At 42.9% G+C, this 16,775-nt stretch overlaps 1 protein-coding gene across 1 annotated transcript in view; it reads left to right on the top strand.

Annotated features, from left to right (window-relative positions):
- LAMA3 (laminin subunit alpha 3) overlaps window positions 1-2,973 on the top strand; it is a 262,122-nt gene extending 259,149 nt beyond the window's left edge. Inside the window, 3 exon segments of the mRNA XM_037508729.2 lie at window positions 420-513; window positions 1,701-1,820; window positions 2,590-2,973. Coding sequence (XP_037364626.1) covers window positions 420-513; window positions 1,701-1,820; window positions 2,590-2,735 — 360 coding nt within the window. The 3' untranslated portion in view covers window positions 2,736-2,973.
- The last annotated feature ends 13,802 nt before the right edge of the window (window positions 2,974-16,775 follow it).

Below are 16,775 nucleotides of genomic sequence, written 5' to 3'. Positions count from 1 at the left end.
GTTTCACATGCCCTTTTAAACGGAGCCACTGGCACATATTCATAGCTAAGGTAGATCCTTATGCTAATCAGTAACTATTGAGCAGGGCCTGGCAGGAGTAGGGGTCAGACGGGTAAGGCTCCTGGCCATCGGCAGCAACTCAGGTTGGGCATTGGGCTTGCAGCTTGCGGGTAAGGCTCCTGGCCATCGGCAGCAACTCAGGTTGGGCATTGGGCTTGCAGCTTGCTTGCCTGGAAGGAATGCAGCAGAGATATTACTGCAAAGCCTTGGACCCTATGTGATTACCTGGTGCTTCAGGGGAACCTACTGCAAAGTGCCCCTGTACCATTAAGAGTAGCAAGGGCTAGAAGGAAAATGGCAGGGGAAGTTAACGCCACCTGCCTTTCCAGATAAGTTAAGAAAATGCATGTGTTTTCCAGGTCACGGCCTCTGTGAACAGTGAAGCAGGTGGGATCTTGACATCACTCACACCAAAGCAGTCTCTGTGTGATGGACAGTGGCACTCAGTGGCAGGTATGGCTTTCTTAGCCTATCGTTCACACACTGAGGCAGTCTTTCTTTTCACCTTGACTTATTGTCTCAAACGCAGTATCAGTTCACCATCTGTTCATGTCTGGCTGAGGTCAGCACCCTTCCCCCACCCCTGGTTAACATTATCACAGCCTCAACTGTATTTATATTTTTCATGGTGGTAGCCACCTAAAATTCTTCTTAACACAATGAGATTTTTTTTTTTTGAGTCCAGCAAGTTGATAAACTTTGTTTGTCTTCAAGGCGGTATAACATGGATTAATATTCTGACTCTGACGACAAAAATAACAGAGGGCAAATCTCAGTTCTAGCCCTTAACTGTATGACCTCGGGCGAGCTACTTAATTGTTCTTGACCTTCAGTTTTCCCCTCTACATGGAGATAGAAAATAGAATACACCTCTCAGTAATATAAAAATTAAATAGAATAATGTATTTTATGTAAAGTGCTTAGCAATATTTGACATGTAGAATAAGTGTTCAGTGAGGATTTGTTAGGGTTGGTTTTTCAATAACCATTTACTGTTAATGTAAACAATTGAGACAAACTTCTGGGTGGAGAAAAGATATGGTCTCTCAAATAGAATTTGCTATTTTATAAATAACTTGCGAACATAGGTTTGGAGATAATAGTAACCTATACTGGCTAAAATGCCTTTTGTGAAAAGTGATCTTTTCTTGGCTAATTTGAAAACTCCTTTGCAATTAGCTAAAAATTGCTAAGATGGGAGGAATTTTGCTTTGGGAGTCAAACGTGACACTCTGGCGTCAGTTTTCAGAAGTCACAGTGTTTTGGAAAGAAGTTGAGATGGGAGGCCGGGCCTTGAATCCCAGTTCGTTCAACTTATAACCAACCCTCTTATCAACTTCCTCAGTGACTGAGAGTCACCATCTCTTCTGGGAAGTGGAGGTCATCCTATCCTCCTCACAGATTCACTTGAAGGGTTAAATTTGAGCATGTACGTGGAAGAACATAAATACCTCCTGGTGTCCAGAAATGCATTGGATTTATCTCTAGGTTGGCCAGATTCCTGGGAACAGTGCCCCCACCAGTCTGATAGGAATGAATTAAAATGCAGCCCTTAGTGACACAACAGTGTGGACATTAAACAGTGGACAGGGCAGGGCTCTCCTCAGTGGCTAGACCTGACCAACTTCCTTTCCCTCTAGTCATCATAAAACAACACATCCTGCACCTCCAACTGGACAGAGACAACAGCCACACGGCTGGGCAGTTCCCCTTCCCACCGGCCCACACTCCGGAGCTGCTGCACATTGGAGGTGTCCCAGGTAACCCTTATCCTCACTCCTTCTATAACCATGTTGCCCCATGTCAACTTTAACATGTCCATCTTAGCCCAACAAGTGTGATGCCTCAGTCCATGGGTTATTAGGGGCAGCCATTGGCCAGATGGTGGAGGCGAGGACGCCTTTTGCTCCAGCACTCAGGCAAATCCACTTGCCAGCAACTGGCATATTTCAGGTTAGCCCAGCCCCATTACTGCTGCTTTCCCTTATCCCAAGGCCAAAATTTATCAGCCTCTCTTAAAAGTTTGCATTAACCTCTTATCAGAGGCCTGATATCAATCCAGAATCAGGAAAGGGACTGAAAAACTGGTCTCTCCTCTCTTCTCTCATTTTACTGGTGAGTTGTTAAGCTTGATGAAGCCAGAGTGAGAGAGCCAGGCGGGGTGAGATAGGGTTAAGTTCAGAACTAGAATTTTGTCTGGGAAGAACCTTGTCATTCTCATTATTTTATGTCCCTCTAAATAATTTGGTTATTCATCAGTCTTCTGTGACCCAGAAAAGCGCTAGAGTTCAGAGTTATTATCTACTGATTTGAGCTATAGCATCTCCCTCTGAAGAACCTGCGCAGTACCCTCTTGCTGATTTGATTTAGCACATCAGATGTAGCGTGTCAGATGCCCGCTTGAAGGAAGGAAATGGCTGGGTGCACTAGACCTTGGATGCCTTTAGCTCTAATAAGCCTGCACATAAATAGGCACACTCATTTGGTGGTATGAATTATCCATTGAGTGCCTCTCCTTTACTCTTTCAGCCAATCTGCAAACCCTGAAGCTCCCTGTGTGGAAATCATTCTTTGGCTGTCTGAAGAATATTCAAGTCAACGACACTCCCATCCCTGTCACTGAAGCTATGGAAGTCCAGGGCACTGCCAGTCTGAATGGCTGTCCTGCGCACTAGATAAAACCCATCACAGAGTGAGGAAATTCACCTTCAAAAGCACTGATTGCCCAAAGCATCTCTGCTCCTCACTCAGGATCATTCTTGATTTTAAGACATCATGCAGAGGGCTAGTAGCAAATCTGATTTTGAATTCCAACTGTGTGTACCCATCATTTTGGTATTCAATGCTACATGTGAGTTTTATATAAAAATTCCATTTTTCAAAGATGATGAACAAATTGTCATGTGCTTTTGGTAATATTCTTTTTCACTAAAAATTAAATGTCCTTTAAAGACCATTTTTCCCACTTATTAAAAAATAAATATCTTCTGAAGCACTTTAAAAACCCAAAAATGTTACATCTATTCAGGGGGTCTAATTTATGGAATTAAATTAATTTAATTAATTAAATACAATATATTTAAATTACAATGTGTTATTAGCATAAAACCAATGGCTTGGTGGTCATTGTTAATCATATTAGTTTTTGGGTCCTTCTTCACAGTCTTGCCTACAAACACAGTTTTCTGTAAGTAATTACTGATCACATGCTCGTGAGGTACTGTGTGTGCTCATTGTTGAAACTACAGCTGGGTGGAAGAAGTAATCAATAATACCCTGAAGGAGTCTGCAGTCCAACTGGGGAGACCCCTTGTGTTGATAGAGTAGTAAAAAACTGACAAACCCAATAAATGAATCCAAAATTCCACTTGGCTTCCCATGTAGCCAGTTTCCTACACCCAAGTGTAGATTATGACTATTCATTTCTTACAGGCAAAAACTATCTAGTAGGGGAGCTGGGATGGATATATGAACTATAATTAAAGTTTGCATGACAAGCTAACAGCAATCATTGGAAAGGGGAGTCACTTCCAGTATCATCTACAAAATAAATGAACCCTATACTAGATCACTATCATGACCTATCACATTCTCCCTAACAAGGAAGCCTATGCAACTATTTCTGTATCTGCTACATAGTATTTGTCCATCTGGAGAAAAGTAACAAAGAATTGTAAAATTTGATTATAGTAATCCTGAGTAGTGTCCTCACAGCTACATGCCCTTACCTGTGAAAAGGAGCCACATTCCCTCCAACTCAGTCCTCTTTGTGAGCCTCTGCTGCTGGCTTGCTGGCATGCTTTCCTCCAACCACCTCTATGCTAACAGGGGATGTTCTCCCAGAGAGGTAGCAAGCTCCCCATCACGGGGGTATTCCATAGAAGCTGCCTGGAGGGCTTTAGGGATTCTATGCCATGTCAGAGGCAGAAAGCATAACCCTCAGTCATATGCTTTCTGAAAACAATGGTTTTCAAATGACAACTCCAGCAAATGATCAACACCCAGGAACTAAGACTGCCTGAAGAGCATCCATCCTGCCTGTCTTTGGCAAGTCTACACTCAATTGGTGGTTCTCTTCCAGATTCCTAATTGTATCTATAAAGCCACTCATTCGTGCTGATTATTTGTACTTTCTAGATTCATTATAATGGAGCTGTCAGTTTTTCAATTGTATCACTGGTTTCCCCTTCATTTTGTGGTAGCTTGAAGAACAGAGGTGCATCCGCCTTTGCTGTATATAATCCCAGCCACAGGAAGGCAGCAATGTCACATGGGACGATAGAGGAGCATCAGAAAGCCCTCAGCTTTTCAGACCTCAGAGTGTAAATGTCTGTTGTCTGAAAGGAGTGTTTACAGGTCCTCCACTGAACCATCATGGAAATTATTTGTAAGATCTAAAGTGCTGTACAAATATTATTGCTGTCACCTGGCTCATGGCCTCTCATATGGGCTGACGATGGAACAGGCTAAGTAGGGACAGGGGTTCACTGGTGGTTGAGTGACCAGTTCATGACTGGTCCATAGTTGGTTCCATTTTGGTCCAGGGGAGCAGATTTGAAAAAACCAACAGCACATCTCAGGCAGCAACCACTGGTTACCCCGCACAAAGTAACTAAGAAGAGAGTGTGTCCCTTCAGGGCAACTTCCTTCTGCTTCTCTCAGGGCACCTCTTAAAGATTTGTTTATTTATGCATACAAGAGCTGGGGTGTAGGCCAGAAGTGTCGGGTCAGGGGCAGGGTGGCGGGGAGGGGGGCAGTGAGAGGATTCACCAGAGACAGGGTGGGGAGCAGAACAGGCTAATTGATTGAAATACACTGCTGAGGGGAACAGTGGGCAAGACAGGAGAGGTCTGCTGCACCATGGGTTTAGCTCCCTCACTGGTGATCGAACTCGTGCTACAGTAGCTGCGGATAGCTTCATAATGAATGGTGCTTAACCCCTTGAGCCACCAGGAAGGCCCCTTCTCTCAGGGCACCTCCTTACCACATTCCTCAGTGCAAAGGGTGATTGAAATTTTGTCACATCTTGTAATCCCCTGGACAGAGAAGGCTGACTTTTCCTTCCTCCTGTCAAATCATACCCAATAGGGAGATTTTACGTTCATTAAACAGCAGAAAAACCTATATTCTTTTTCATTGCACATGCATTTCTTTATGAAATCACAATTTTACTACGTATTTTTTATGGCTTTAAAAGTTATATGGTGTTTTCCTGTTCTTTGTAGACCATTCTATCAGATTAATTCACTGTAATATCGTGAACCATCCTTTAATTATTAGACAACTGGACTATTTCAATTTTTTTGCAGATGTAAGGAAATTAGAAAAAATGTAAACTTATTTATCTTCTTAGAATAACTTCTTAGAGCTATAACAACTAGGTCAAAGGATAAAAAATATTTTTATGCTTGTTATTAGGTTGCCACGTGTTCTACAACTATCCTAGGCTGGGTGGGTTCCTCATCGGTTCAGGCAGCTTGAAAGAGAACCTTAGAGCCTTTGGCATAATCCCTACAGATTAGGAGGAAACAAGCCAGCAGGGTTGGGCCCCCTGCGAATCTCTACAGGCTCTTTCCTCTCAGGCCATTCTCCGCTGGTCTCTACTGCATTCTGCTGCATGGTCCTCTGCCATACTCCATTCTCTGTGACGCCGCCCTTATAGGCTCAGCCTCCAGGCTCAGGTGTGCCCACTTATGCACGCCCACACCGTACTCCAGGTGTCCACCATCAGGCATGAGCACCCTGAGCCCATGCTCCTGAGTGCCTCTTGCATTCAAAGCTGCAGGTGATAGCCACAGAGGCCAATGGCACAAAAGCCTGATAGTCTTTAAAAACTGAACTTTTCTCTCCTGCTGCTCTCTGCTCCCCTCAGCAGTGTATTTAGTCAGTCTGCCTGTTCTGTTCCCCACTCTGGCTCTGGTGAATTCTCTCAACCTCCCGCACTTCTGACTGTACCCAGTGCTTGTATAAGTAAATAAATAAATCTTTAAAAAAAAAAAACTGAGTGGGCGGAGCAACATGGCAGCGAGGAGACGCTGCGAGTAAGATCTCCCATTAAAAAAAGTTAATAGGGAGGAAAAGCGGCAGGTCCCAGTGAGAACTGGGACACGGAAGATAAACGGACGACTCCAGCAAACTGCCCAAAGAAGAAAGTTGCCATAAAAGAGGACGAGAAGGGAGGGAAGCGCAGAACCCTGCTCCCCTCCCCCGCCCACAGAGGCGGCACTCTCCGACCAGCAGAGAGGAGGGAAACAACAAACCAAAACGGCCAACAAGAAAAACGGACACAGCAAGCGGGACTGTGAGTGGAAAGGAACTATTGCAGCCACCACACCCCGTGAACGGGAGCTGAGGCGAACCCTGCAGGATCCGCCGCGGAGGTGAGCTCCAGGCGCCATTAAAGAGAGCCCCGCCCCCCAGGAGGAGACCAGCCCCAGCACACAGCCCCGGCCGCGCGGTAAGCCTGCGCGGAAAGTGGCGCGGATCCAGACCGGATCGCAGCTGCCCAGGTCCCCGCGCCTGCGACCTAGGCTTGCATGGAGACAGCGGAGGCCCTCCCTGAGTGAGCAGGAACAAGGCGCCCAGGCAGGGGAGCGGGATTCAAAAGGCGCCATTCCCGCGCCACTGATCTGGGCTACAGCCCGCGTCCTGGAACTGAGGGCTTTGGAACTGAGACCCGGGGCACGAAATTAGGGGCGTGGGTTCCCCACGACGGTGGGGCACAAGGCAGACACAGCACCCCAAAGCCGTTGAGGTGTACCCTACCATCCCCGCTCTGCTCCCTGTCCCACGGGGTGGAAAAACAGCTCCCCAAGGGCTCTAGGAGAGATCTCTGGCGCCACCTAGCGACTTGACCCCAGCACAGGCTACTGAAGGAGCTAGTGGCCAGCTGGGGAGTTAGCCCACACCTGGCTCCTTCTGAACAAGTAGTCTGAGCCCACAGGGAGAGCGAGCACCCACAGCCGGGGCAGACCAGGCGCGCAGAAGAGTGTGCCTGAGACCAGACGCGCAGGGAGTGTGTCCCACATCACCATTTTAGAACAGGGACATTTCTTCAGTAAAGACTACCTGCAGAAGGCTTCCTCAGGAGCCAGAGGTGAGCGGGGGAAGTTCGCCCACGCCAGACCCCCTCTGGCCTGCAGTCCAAGCCCAGAGGGGAGCAGGAACCCACCGCCGGGGCAGACCAGGCGCACAGGGGAGTGTGTCCCCACATCGGCATTTTAGAACAGGGACCTTTCTCCATTAAAGGCTGCTTGAAACTGACAGATGACTCCTGGAAGAACCAGAGGGGAACAGAGAAGCCCACCCAAGATGCCGGCCAGTCCCAACAACACAGTGTCCCAACGCATACGGCAAATTAGAAAACAGACAGTAGGGAGGAGAAGAACCACACGCAACCTAGCAACTCTCCAGAGAAAAAGCACACCACAAAAAGAAAGCCAGCCCCCAGATTGCAAAGACAATAACTTGGAAGAATTTCTGAGCCTTCCAGAAAGAGAATTTAAAATTGCCGTGATTAAAAAACTGACAGAAGTCATAAAGGAAAACAATGATAAGGGAAAAATAATCAACGATCAGAAGAATGCAATTGAGTCCCTAGAGAGGGAAAACAATGGTCAGAAGAAAGAAATTGAGTCCCTAAAGAGGGAAGTAAAAGAAATGCAGGAGATCAAAGAATTAATGGAAGAACTAAAGAATTCTGGGAAAAGCAATGAAAGCAGAATAGATGAAATGGAAGAACGAATAAGTAATCTTGAAGACACAGAAATAAAAAGAACCAAAACAGAAAAGGAAAGAGAAGTACGAAGGAAAAAGAACGAAGAAAGACTTCGGGAACTATCTGACTCCATGAGGAAAGGAAATATAAGAGTTATAGGAATACCAGAAGGAGAGGAGAGAGATGTAGGAACAGAGAAAATATTCAAAGAGATAATTGAAGAGAACTTCCCAAATGTGAAGAAGGAGCTGAAAATTGATATACAAGAAGCAAGAAGAACACCAAACTTCCACGACGAAAGGAAAAATACAGCAAGACACATAATAGTAAAGCTCCCAAGAATCCAGGACAAGGAAAAAATAATGAAGCTGGCAAGAGGGAAGAAACAGATAACATTCAAAGGAAAACCAATCAGGCTGACATCAGACTTCTCCGAAGAAACACTACGGGCAAGGAGAGAGTGGAGGGACATAGTCAACAGACTCCAAGAAAACAGATGCCAACCAAGAATACTCTATCCCGCAAAGCTCTCCTTCCTCTTTGAAGAAAGAATATGGACCTTCCCAGACAAACAGAAACTCCGGAATTTCATTGCAACTAAACCCCCACTCCAAAAAATACTACAAGGAGTCCTAAAGCCAGAACCTCAGAGGGACGAATAACAATGAAAGAAGGCCAAAAAAAAAAAAAAAAAAAGTTATTAAAAGAATAAATAAATAAAATCAAAGGAAAGACAAACACAATGGCAAATACAGATGTTAACATATCAATATTAACTCTAAATGTAAATGGACTAAACTCTTCAATAAAAAGACACAGAGTGGCAGCCTGGATTAAGAAACAAAACCCAACCTTTTGCTGTCTCCAGGAAACACATTTAGCTACAAAAGATAAAAATAGGCTCAAAGTTAAAGGATGGAAAACAATCCTACAAGCAAATGGACCAAAAAAGAAAGCAGGAACAGCTATACTTATATCAGATAAAACAGATTTCAAACTCAAAAAGATAAAAAGAGACCCCAATGGTCACTACATTATGATCAAGGGGACAATACTTCAAGAAGAAATAACACTCATTAACATATACTCACCAAACGAAGGAGCACCAAAATATATCAGACAACTGTTGTCCTCTCTGAAAACAGACATCAGAGAAAACACATACGTAGTGGGAGACTTCAACACACCACTATCAACAATGGATAGATCAACAAGACAAAAAATAAGTAAAGAAACCAAAGCTCTAAATAAGGACCTAGAGCAATTAGGCTTAACAGACATCTATAGAACACTAAACCCCAAAAAACGGAGTACACATTTTTCTCAAGCGCACACGGATCATTCTCCAGGATCGATCACATACTGGGGCACAAGACAAACATCAACAGATACACCAAGATTGAAATCATATCAACCATCTTTTCTGACCATGAAGGCATCAAACTAGAAATAAACCATAAAAAGAAGGCAAGGAACTTTCCTACCTCATGGAGATTAAAAACCACACTACTGGAAGACCATTGGACTAATGAGGAGATCAAAGAAGAAATTAAAAATTTTTTGAATTGAACGACAAGGAGGACACTAATATCCTAAATGTATGGGATGCAGCAAAAGCAGTAATAAGAGGAAAATATATAGCAATAGAAGCTCACATCAAGAAACAAGAAAGAACGCAAAGAAACAACCTCATCTCGAAGCTCAAAGATCTAGAAAAAGAACAACAAAAAAACCCCAAAACCAGTAGAAGAAAAGAAATAATAAAAACCAAAGCAGAAATAAATGAAATTGAAACTAAAAAAACAATCCAAAAGATCAATGAAACCAAGAGCTGGTTCTTTGAAAAAATCAATAAAATAGACAAACCCCTAGCCAGGCTCACAAAGGAAAAAAGGGAGAAAGCACAAATAAACAGGATCATCAATGAAAGAGGAGAAATCACAACGGACACAGCAGAAATAAAAAGAATAATCAGTAACTACTATGAACAGTTATATGGAAACAAGATTAACAATCTAGAGGAGATGGACAAATTCCTACAACTCTACAATCACCCAAAGCTAGATAAAGAAGAAATAGAACACCTAAACAGACCAATTACAATTAGCGAAATTGAAATGGTAATTAAAAACCTCCCCAAAAACAAAAGCCCAGGACCTGATGGATTTACAAATGAATTCTACCAAACATTCAGAGACGAATTAGTGCCTATCCTTCACAAACTCTTCCAAAAAATTGAGAAAGAAGGGACAATACCAAACACGTTTTATGAAGCCAACATTACACTAATACCAAAACCGAACAAGGACAACACAAAAAAGGAAAACTACAGGCCAATCTCCCTAATGAACACTGATGCAAAAATCCTCAATAAAATTTTAGCTATCAGAATCCAACAATGTATCCATAAGATAATTCACCACGACCAAGTTGGATTCATTCCAGGGGCACAAGGATGGTTTAACATCCGAAAATCAATCAACGTTATCCAACACATCAACAAAAAGAAATATAAAAACCATATGATAATATCAATAGATGCTGAGAAAGCTTTCGACAAAGTGCAACACCCATTCATGATAAAAGCCCTTGAAATTCTGGGGATACAAGGAACATACCTCAACATCATAAAGGCCATCTATGACAAGCCAACAGCCAGTATCATTCTCAATGGTGAAAAGCTGAAAGCAATTCCATTAAGATCTGGAACAAGACAAGGATGTCCACTCTCACCATTGCTTTTCAATATAATACTGGAAGTCCTAGCCAGGGCAATAAGACAAGAGAAAGACATCCAAGGAATCCAAATAGGAAAAGAAGAAGTCAAACTATCACTATTTGCAGACTATATGATATTATACATAGAGAACCCCAAAAACTCCACAGAAAAGCTAATTCAACTCATCAATCAGTTCAGTAAAGTGGCAGGATACAAAATCAACACGCAAAAGTCAGTAGCCTTCCTATACACAAACAATAAATCTGAAGAAGAAGAAATCAAAAAGACCATCCCTTTTGTTATTGAAACAAAAAAAATCAAATATTTGGGAATAAATCTAACAAAAGAGGTAAAGGACCTATACAAAGAAAACTATAAAACACTGTTAAAAGAAATAGAAGAAGACACAAAGAAATGGAGAGACGTCCCCTGCTCATGGATTGGAAGAATAAACATTATTAAAATGGCCATCCTACCAAAAGCAATATACAGATTCAATGCTATTCCAATCAAAATTTCAATGTCATTCTTCAAAGAAATAGAACAATTATTGATGAAATTCATATGGAATCACCAAAAACCCCGAATAGCCAAAGCTCTCCTGAAAAAAAAAGAAGGGAATGGAGGCATCAGACTCCCAGACTTCAAACTATACTACAAAGCCATAATCATCAAAACTGCATGGTATTGGAACAAGAACAGACATACAGACCAATGGAATCGAATAGAAAATCCAGAAATAAACCCACAGATTTATGGTCAACTAATCTTTGACAAAGGAGCAAAGAATATGCATTGGAGCAAAGAAAGTTTGTTCAATAAATGGTGCTGGGAAAACTGGGTCGCTACATGCAAAAGAATGAAGCTTGACCACCACCTCACACCATACACAAAAATCAACTCAAAATGGATTAAAGAACTAGACATAAGACCTGAAACCATAAAATATATAGAAGGAAATATAGGCGAAACACTACGTGATTTGCACATCAAAGACATCTTTACAGACACATCACCCAAAGCAGTGATAGTGAAGGCAAAGATAAACAGCTGGGACTACATCAAATTAAAGAGCTTTTGCACAGCAAAAGAGACAATAACAAAAACAAAGAGAAACCCCACCAACTGGGAGAACATTTTTGCACCCAACACTAATGATAAAGGACTGATCACAAAAATCTGCAAAGAGCTGATGAGACTCAACAACAACAAAGAAAATAATCCAGTCAAAAAATGGGCAGAAGAGCTAAAAAGAAACTTCTCTGAAGAGGAAATGCAAATGGCCAACAGGCATATGAAAAAATGTTCAACATCACTTGTCATCAGGGAAATGCAAATCAAAACTACCATGAGATACCATCTTACACCAGTGAGAATGGCACATATTAAAAAAACTAGCAACAACAAATGTTGGCGAGGGTGTGGAGAAAAAGGAACTCTTCTGCACTGTTGGTGGGAGTGCAAACTGGTCCAACCACTGTGGAAAGCTGTATGGAGATTTCTGGACCTACTAAACATAGAGCTTCCATATGATCCAGCAATTCCACTCCTAGGTATTTACCCAAAGGACACAGAAACATCAATTCCAAAGAACACCTGCACCCCTATGTTTATAGCAGCACTGTTTACAATAGCTAAGCTTTGGAAACAGCCCAAATGCCCAAAAATAGATGACTGGATCAAGAAGATGTGGTACATATATACCATGGAATATTACTCAGCATTCAAAAAAGATAAACACATGCAATTTGCAGCAACATGGATGGCGCTGGAAGGGATCATGCTCAGCGAAATAAGCCAAAAAGAAAAAGAAAAATACCGGATGGTCTCACTCATAGCAGGAATCTAGAAAACTTAAATAAGGGACCAGGAAAATGAATAACTATAAGAAAGTGAAAATCAAAATCAACAAAAAACTATGAACCAGAGACACTTTTAGGGGGACGGGAGTGGGAGGGGAGGGATTGGGGTCAGAATGGGGGGGCTGCAATTGTATGGGGAATATAACAATAAAATTTATAAAAAAAATATATATATATAAAAAAAAAAAAACTGAACTTTTCTCCTGATACTAAATGTAAATTCGCCATGGTTACCACAATCTTCAAGACAGAGAACAGCTGTCGGAGATTCCCCTCTCCACCATGCCCCAGGCTCATCTAAGCTGAACTCGTTCCACCTCGAAACACCTGGTCATCGGGTGGGCCCAGATGGGCGATTCTACAAAGCACCTCAGGACAGTAGACTGTTTCCTCATTCAGCCCTCTGAACCCATATGAAGTAAGTCACAGACACAGCCTGGTCTGCAGGAGCTCCAAACCAGCTCTAACTGTGGAATATGGTCCCTGAAGGGAATAAGGTCTCCCCCCCAGGGTCTGAAGAGTGTGCCGGTCTCTCCTCGTGCCCAACCTCAGCCATAGGTCCCACCAGCTTCATTTCTCTTCCACCTTCAGAAATGTGTTTCTTTGTGATGGGCAACTAACTTCTCAGGCAAAAGTTCCAGGACTTAAATGGGTATCAAGACCCTATGCCTCCCATCATCCTGCCCCCTAACAGAGAAATCCTAAGCTGAAACTCTTTCCTTGACATGAGTGATAATAATAGTGGTAAGTAACGGGTGTGGTGTATTTCCATTTTCTTAATTTGCAAGACAATGTGACTTAATTCCTCAGGCTAGATTCCCAGCATAATGACTACATGTGTGACAATTGAAAGCAGAGACATAATTGGAATACCCCTGCTAATCATCCTCAAGGTGAGTAACAATTAATCTCCCAAAGTGGAGGGCATTTTGTCTTGAGATGATGAACACTATTTACTGGAAATGGTCTCTTTTCTCTTACTCATAAAGATTTCTGACCCCAGAAAGTAAAGTGACCTTTCCATTGCCGAAGGTTTTATTCCTCATCAATTTTGAATGTGTGGTTTATTCTAAATTGAGTTCTTGATAAAATAAGAATTGGAAATTTCAGAGGATGAAGAACCAGAACTTTCTGCAGCTCTTCCATCTTGAATGGACATGGATGGCTCTGCACTGATTAAATCATCCCTTATTCAAAAGCTTTTGCTAGTTAATCCAGTAACTTGATATATTTCACACTTAGGAAGCGTGCATTTCTGGACAGTTATAATGGAGCTGGGTGTCCAGGGATGTATCTTAGCAAGTCTGCAGAGTGGTGTCCATTCAAAGGCAGATCTCAGTAGGTATTTACTATTCCTATGGGAAATTTGCTTCTTCAGAAATAAAGTCTATATTCTGGAAAACAAGTGTCAGCATATCTACTATTCAACTGCATTGCTGTCAATAGAGTATAAGGCCTTTAATGCTGTTTTTACAATGTCCTTGGTGAGGGGCAGGCCTCTGTCAGAGGTTGAAGTACCTCCTGGGACTTCGGGGTCACTTCCTGAACCAAAAAGTCCAGCCACTGCTGTGACAGCTCCTGACAAGCCAGTTCCCAGTGGGATTTGTCTCCTGCTCCTCTGTTCCCAGTAATCCATCTCTTACCACTTCCCCACAATAAGAGGAAATTCCTGCAGGAAAACTGCTCCTATGTTCAGGAAAAACCCTTGCTTAAAAAGCACTTGAATCTGAGCCATTTCTTTCTCTCTTCATCCTCTAATTTTAGTTGAGTTTCAAGCATGCAAGCTTCTTGTAATTGGCTTAGAATATTCTTGAAGTTTGAAAACAAGAAATTACCTAACTTCTCAAGGTTTCTCTAAGAGTTAAATGAGATGATGGATATAAAAATGTTTTAAGAATATCAGTTGTTGTCACTGTCAACAACTAAATAAAATATGGAGTAGAAATAGCAGAAGTTTGATACTTCCTTCCTTTTTTTAAAAAAAAAGATTTATTTATTTATTTATACAAGCACTGGGTACAGTCAGAAGCATGGGAGGGTGAGAGAATTCACCAGAGCCAGAGGGGGAGCAGAACAGGCAGACTGACGAAGTACACTGCTGAAGGGAGCAGCAGGCACGGCAGGAGAGGTCTGTGAGCCATGTGGGACCCTCACTGGTGGCCAGGGATCAAACAGGTGCTACAGAGGCCGTGGGCAGCTTCGCAGCCCAGTGTTCAACCTCTGCGCCACAGGGCAGGCCCCAATACTTCCTTCTTATGCCTTTGTTATTTCTAGGAAAGGAGTTCAAATATCCAAAACCATGAAAGTCAGAAACCTAATGAGGAGGCCTCCTGTTCTACATGTGACCACACGCCACTTTTTCTGATTTGTCATTATAAGGAAATAATTGGGAGACTAAATTTTCCCCTTTGCTGTGTAGCACAGCTGTGTACACATATAAGGTATTTTTCAGATAAAAGAGCAACCCCTGTAGTAGAGAGCACATTTTCCTTCACTCTGACACTTCAGGGCACATTGCTGTGCCTTCCGAGTGCCAGCACCACCATTTCCTTGAAGTCTTCCTTTGATGTCTGAAGTCAGCTATGGCCACCTGGGCAGCAGGTCAGCCACCCATATGGATGATTACTACCCCAACAATCCTTGGGAGTTGGTGTCTATGACCCTTGTCCCTATGAGGTATGCCTTCTCCACTGGTTTCACAAGTTTCCAGAAGGTTTACTGTTATAAACCTCAGATCATTGTTGATGCAAGGCAATAAATAATACATTTTCTTGAACTTGGGTAACTAGGTAATCACTGGAAAAATTAAAGAGAGATCCTTACCTTCTACCAAAATTAATTCCAGATGGATTTAAAGATTCAAGTGAAATAAAAAACAAAGGTGATAGGGGCCTCCCCGGTGGCGCAGCGGTTGAGCGCTGGGTTGCCAAGCTGCCCGCAGCCTCTGTGGTGCCGGTTCGATCCCCGGCGGCTCCCCGGCCACCGGAGGAGGGTCCCACATGGCGCGCAGACCTCTCCTGCCGCCCGCTGCTCCCCTCAGCAGTGTACTTTGGTCCTTCTGCCTGCTCTGCTCCCCGCTCTGGCTCTGGTGAATTCTCTCACCTTCCCGCACTTCTGACTGGACCCAGTGCATGTATAAACAAAACAAACAAACAAAACAAATAAATAAATAAATAAAACATGCCTCTATATAAAAAAAAAAAAAAAACAAAGGTGATAGAAGAAAATGTTACATAATCTTAGGTTAAGGAGTAGTTTCTGAAACATGGCACCAAATAAAGAAATTATAAGGAAAATATCGATAGATACAAACACATAATATCACATTTCTGTATGACGAGAAAAGCAATGAACTTAAACTTGGGTAATTCAGGAATGAAGAATGTGGGAATGAGTGTGACCGACAAAGGGAAGAGCATGTGCACAGACACAGAAGAGAGCGAGCATGGTTTGGAAGGGAACAGACAAGCCTGGAACAATAGGCAGCAGGAGGCAGGTATAAGAAAAGAAGAAACAGTGCTGGAAGGTTGACGGGAATAGGTCTGGGGGACTAGGTGACACTTGCTAGCTGCAGCAAAGCACTTGACTTAGCAAGAAGAGGCAGCTGGTATCTCTGGTGATGAGAATTTCAGTGGCATTGTTATAGGGCAGGGAGAGGAGCACCCCAGACCCCACAAACCTGCCTGCTCTCAGTAGGTTCTGCCATCCACCACATCAACACAAAACATGTAAGACTTTAATGAGAAGGATCTTTAATGCAATTAGTAAACAGTACAGGAGGCAAAAAATAGTTTCTAAGTCAAGCACCCAAAGTTACCCATTCCCTCATGGGTAAAAGTCCACCCAAAAGGGATTGGCCCAGAGCAAGGCCCGGAAGCCTGCCACAAGTCTAAAGCATCTTCCAGAGGGGACCCACAGAAAAGGATCAGAAACAATCAGACAAGTCTAGAAGGAAAAGAGCAAAATCAAAATCAAGACAAAAACCGCTATTGTTAAACTCCCCACGGGTTTCTCACCCACATCTGTGTCACCCAGTCCACGATCAAAAGGCAAGCACAGTTTTTTCACGTGTCTCTCGGCTCCATGTGCCTCCTCCAGGTTTCCTTCTGGCTCCATCCTGTTTCCTTCCTTCCTCAGTCTCTTCTCCATCTTCTTTTCTTCTTTTTAGCTCCACCCTCCTTTGGGTGGGGCAGGGAAACTAGAACCTCCCCTTTTCCTGGGGACCACCCTGTTACAGCATGATGGGGTCATAAGTCAGTCTAATAAACCAAAGAGGGGTGAGTGGGAAGTGAAAGAGTGTCAGACACTCATGGAAATAACTCTTTAAAGAATCTTCGTTATGATGAAAAAGAGAAAGAACTCGGAAGACATATGATTAAGGTGTATCGCTCTGTTTTGTTTTAAGAAGGCAAAATAG

The sequence above is a fragment of the Talpa occidentalis genome, unplaced genomic scaffold (assembly GCF_014898055.3).
Source record: "Talpa occidentalis isolate TD23 unplaced genomic scaffold, MPIMG_talOcc4v2.1 talOcc4.13, whole genome shotgun sequence".
Lineage (NCBI taxonomy): Eukaryota > Metazoa > Chordata > Mammalia > Eulipotyphla > Talpidae > Talpa > Talpa occidentalis.
The sequence above is the reverse complement of the archived record's forward strand: the minus strand, read 5'-3'. Positions and strand labels throughout refer to the sequence as shown.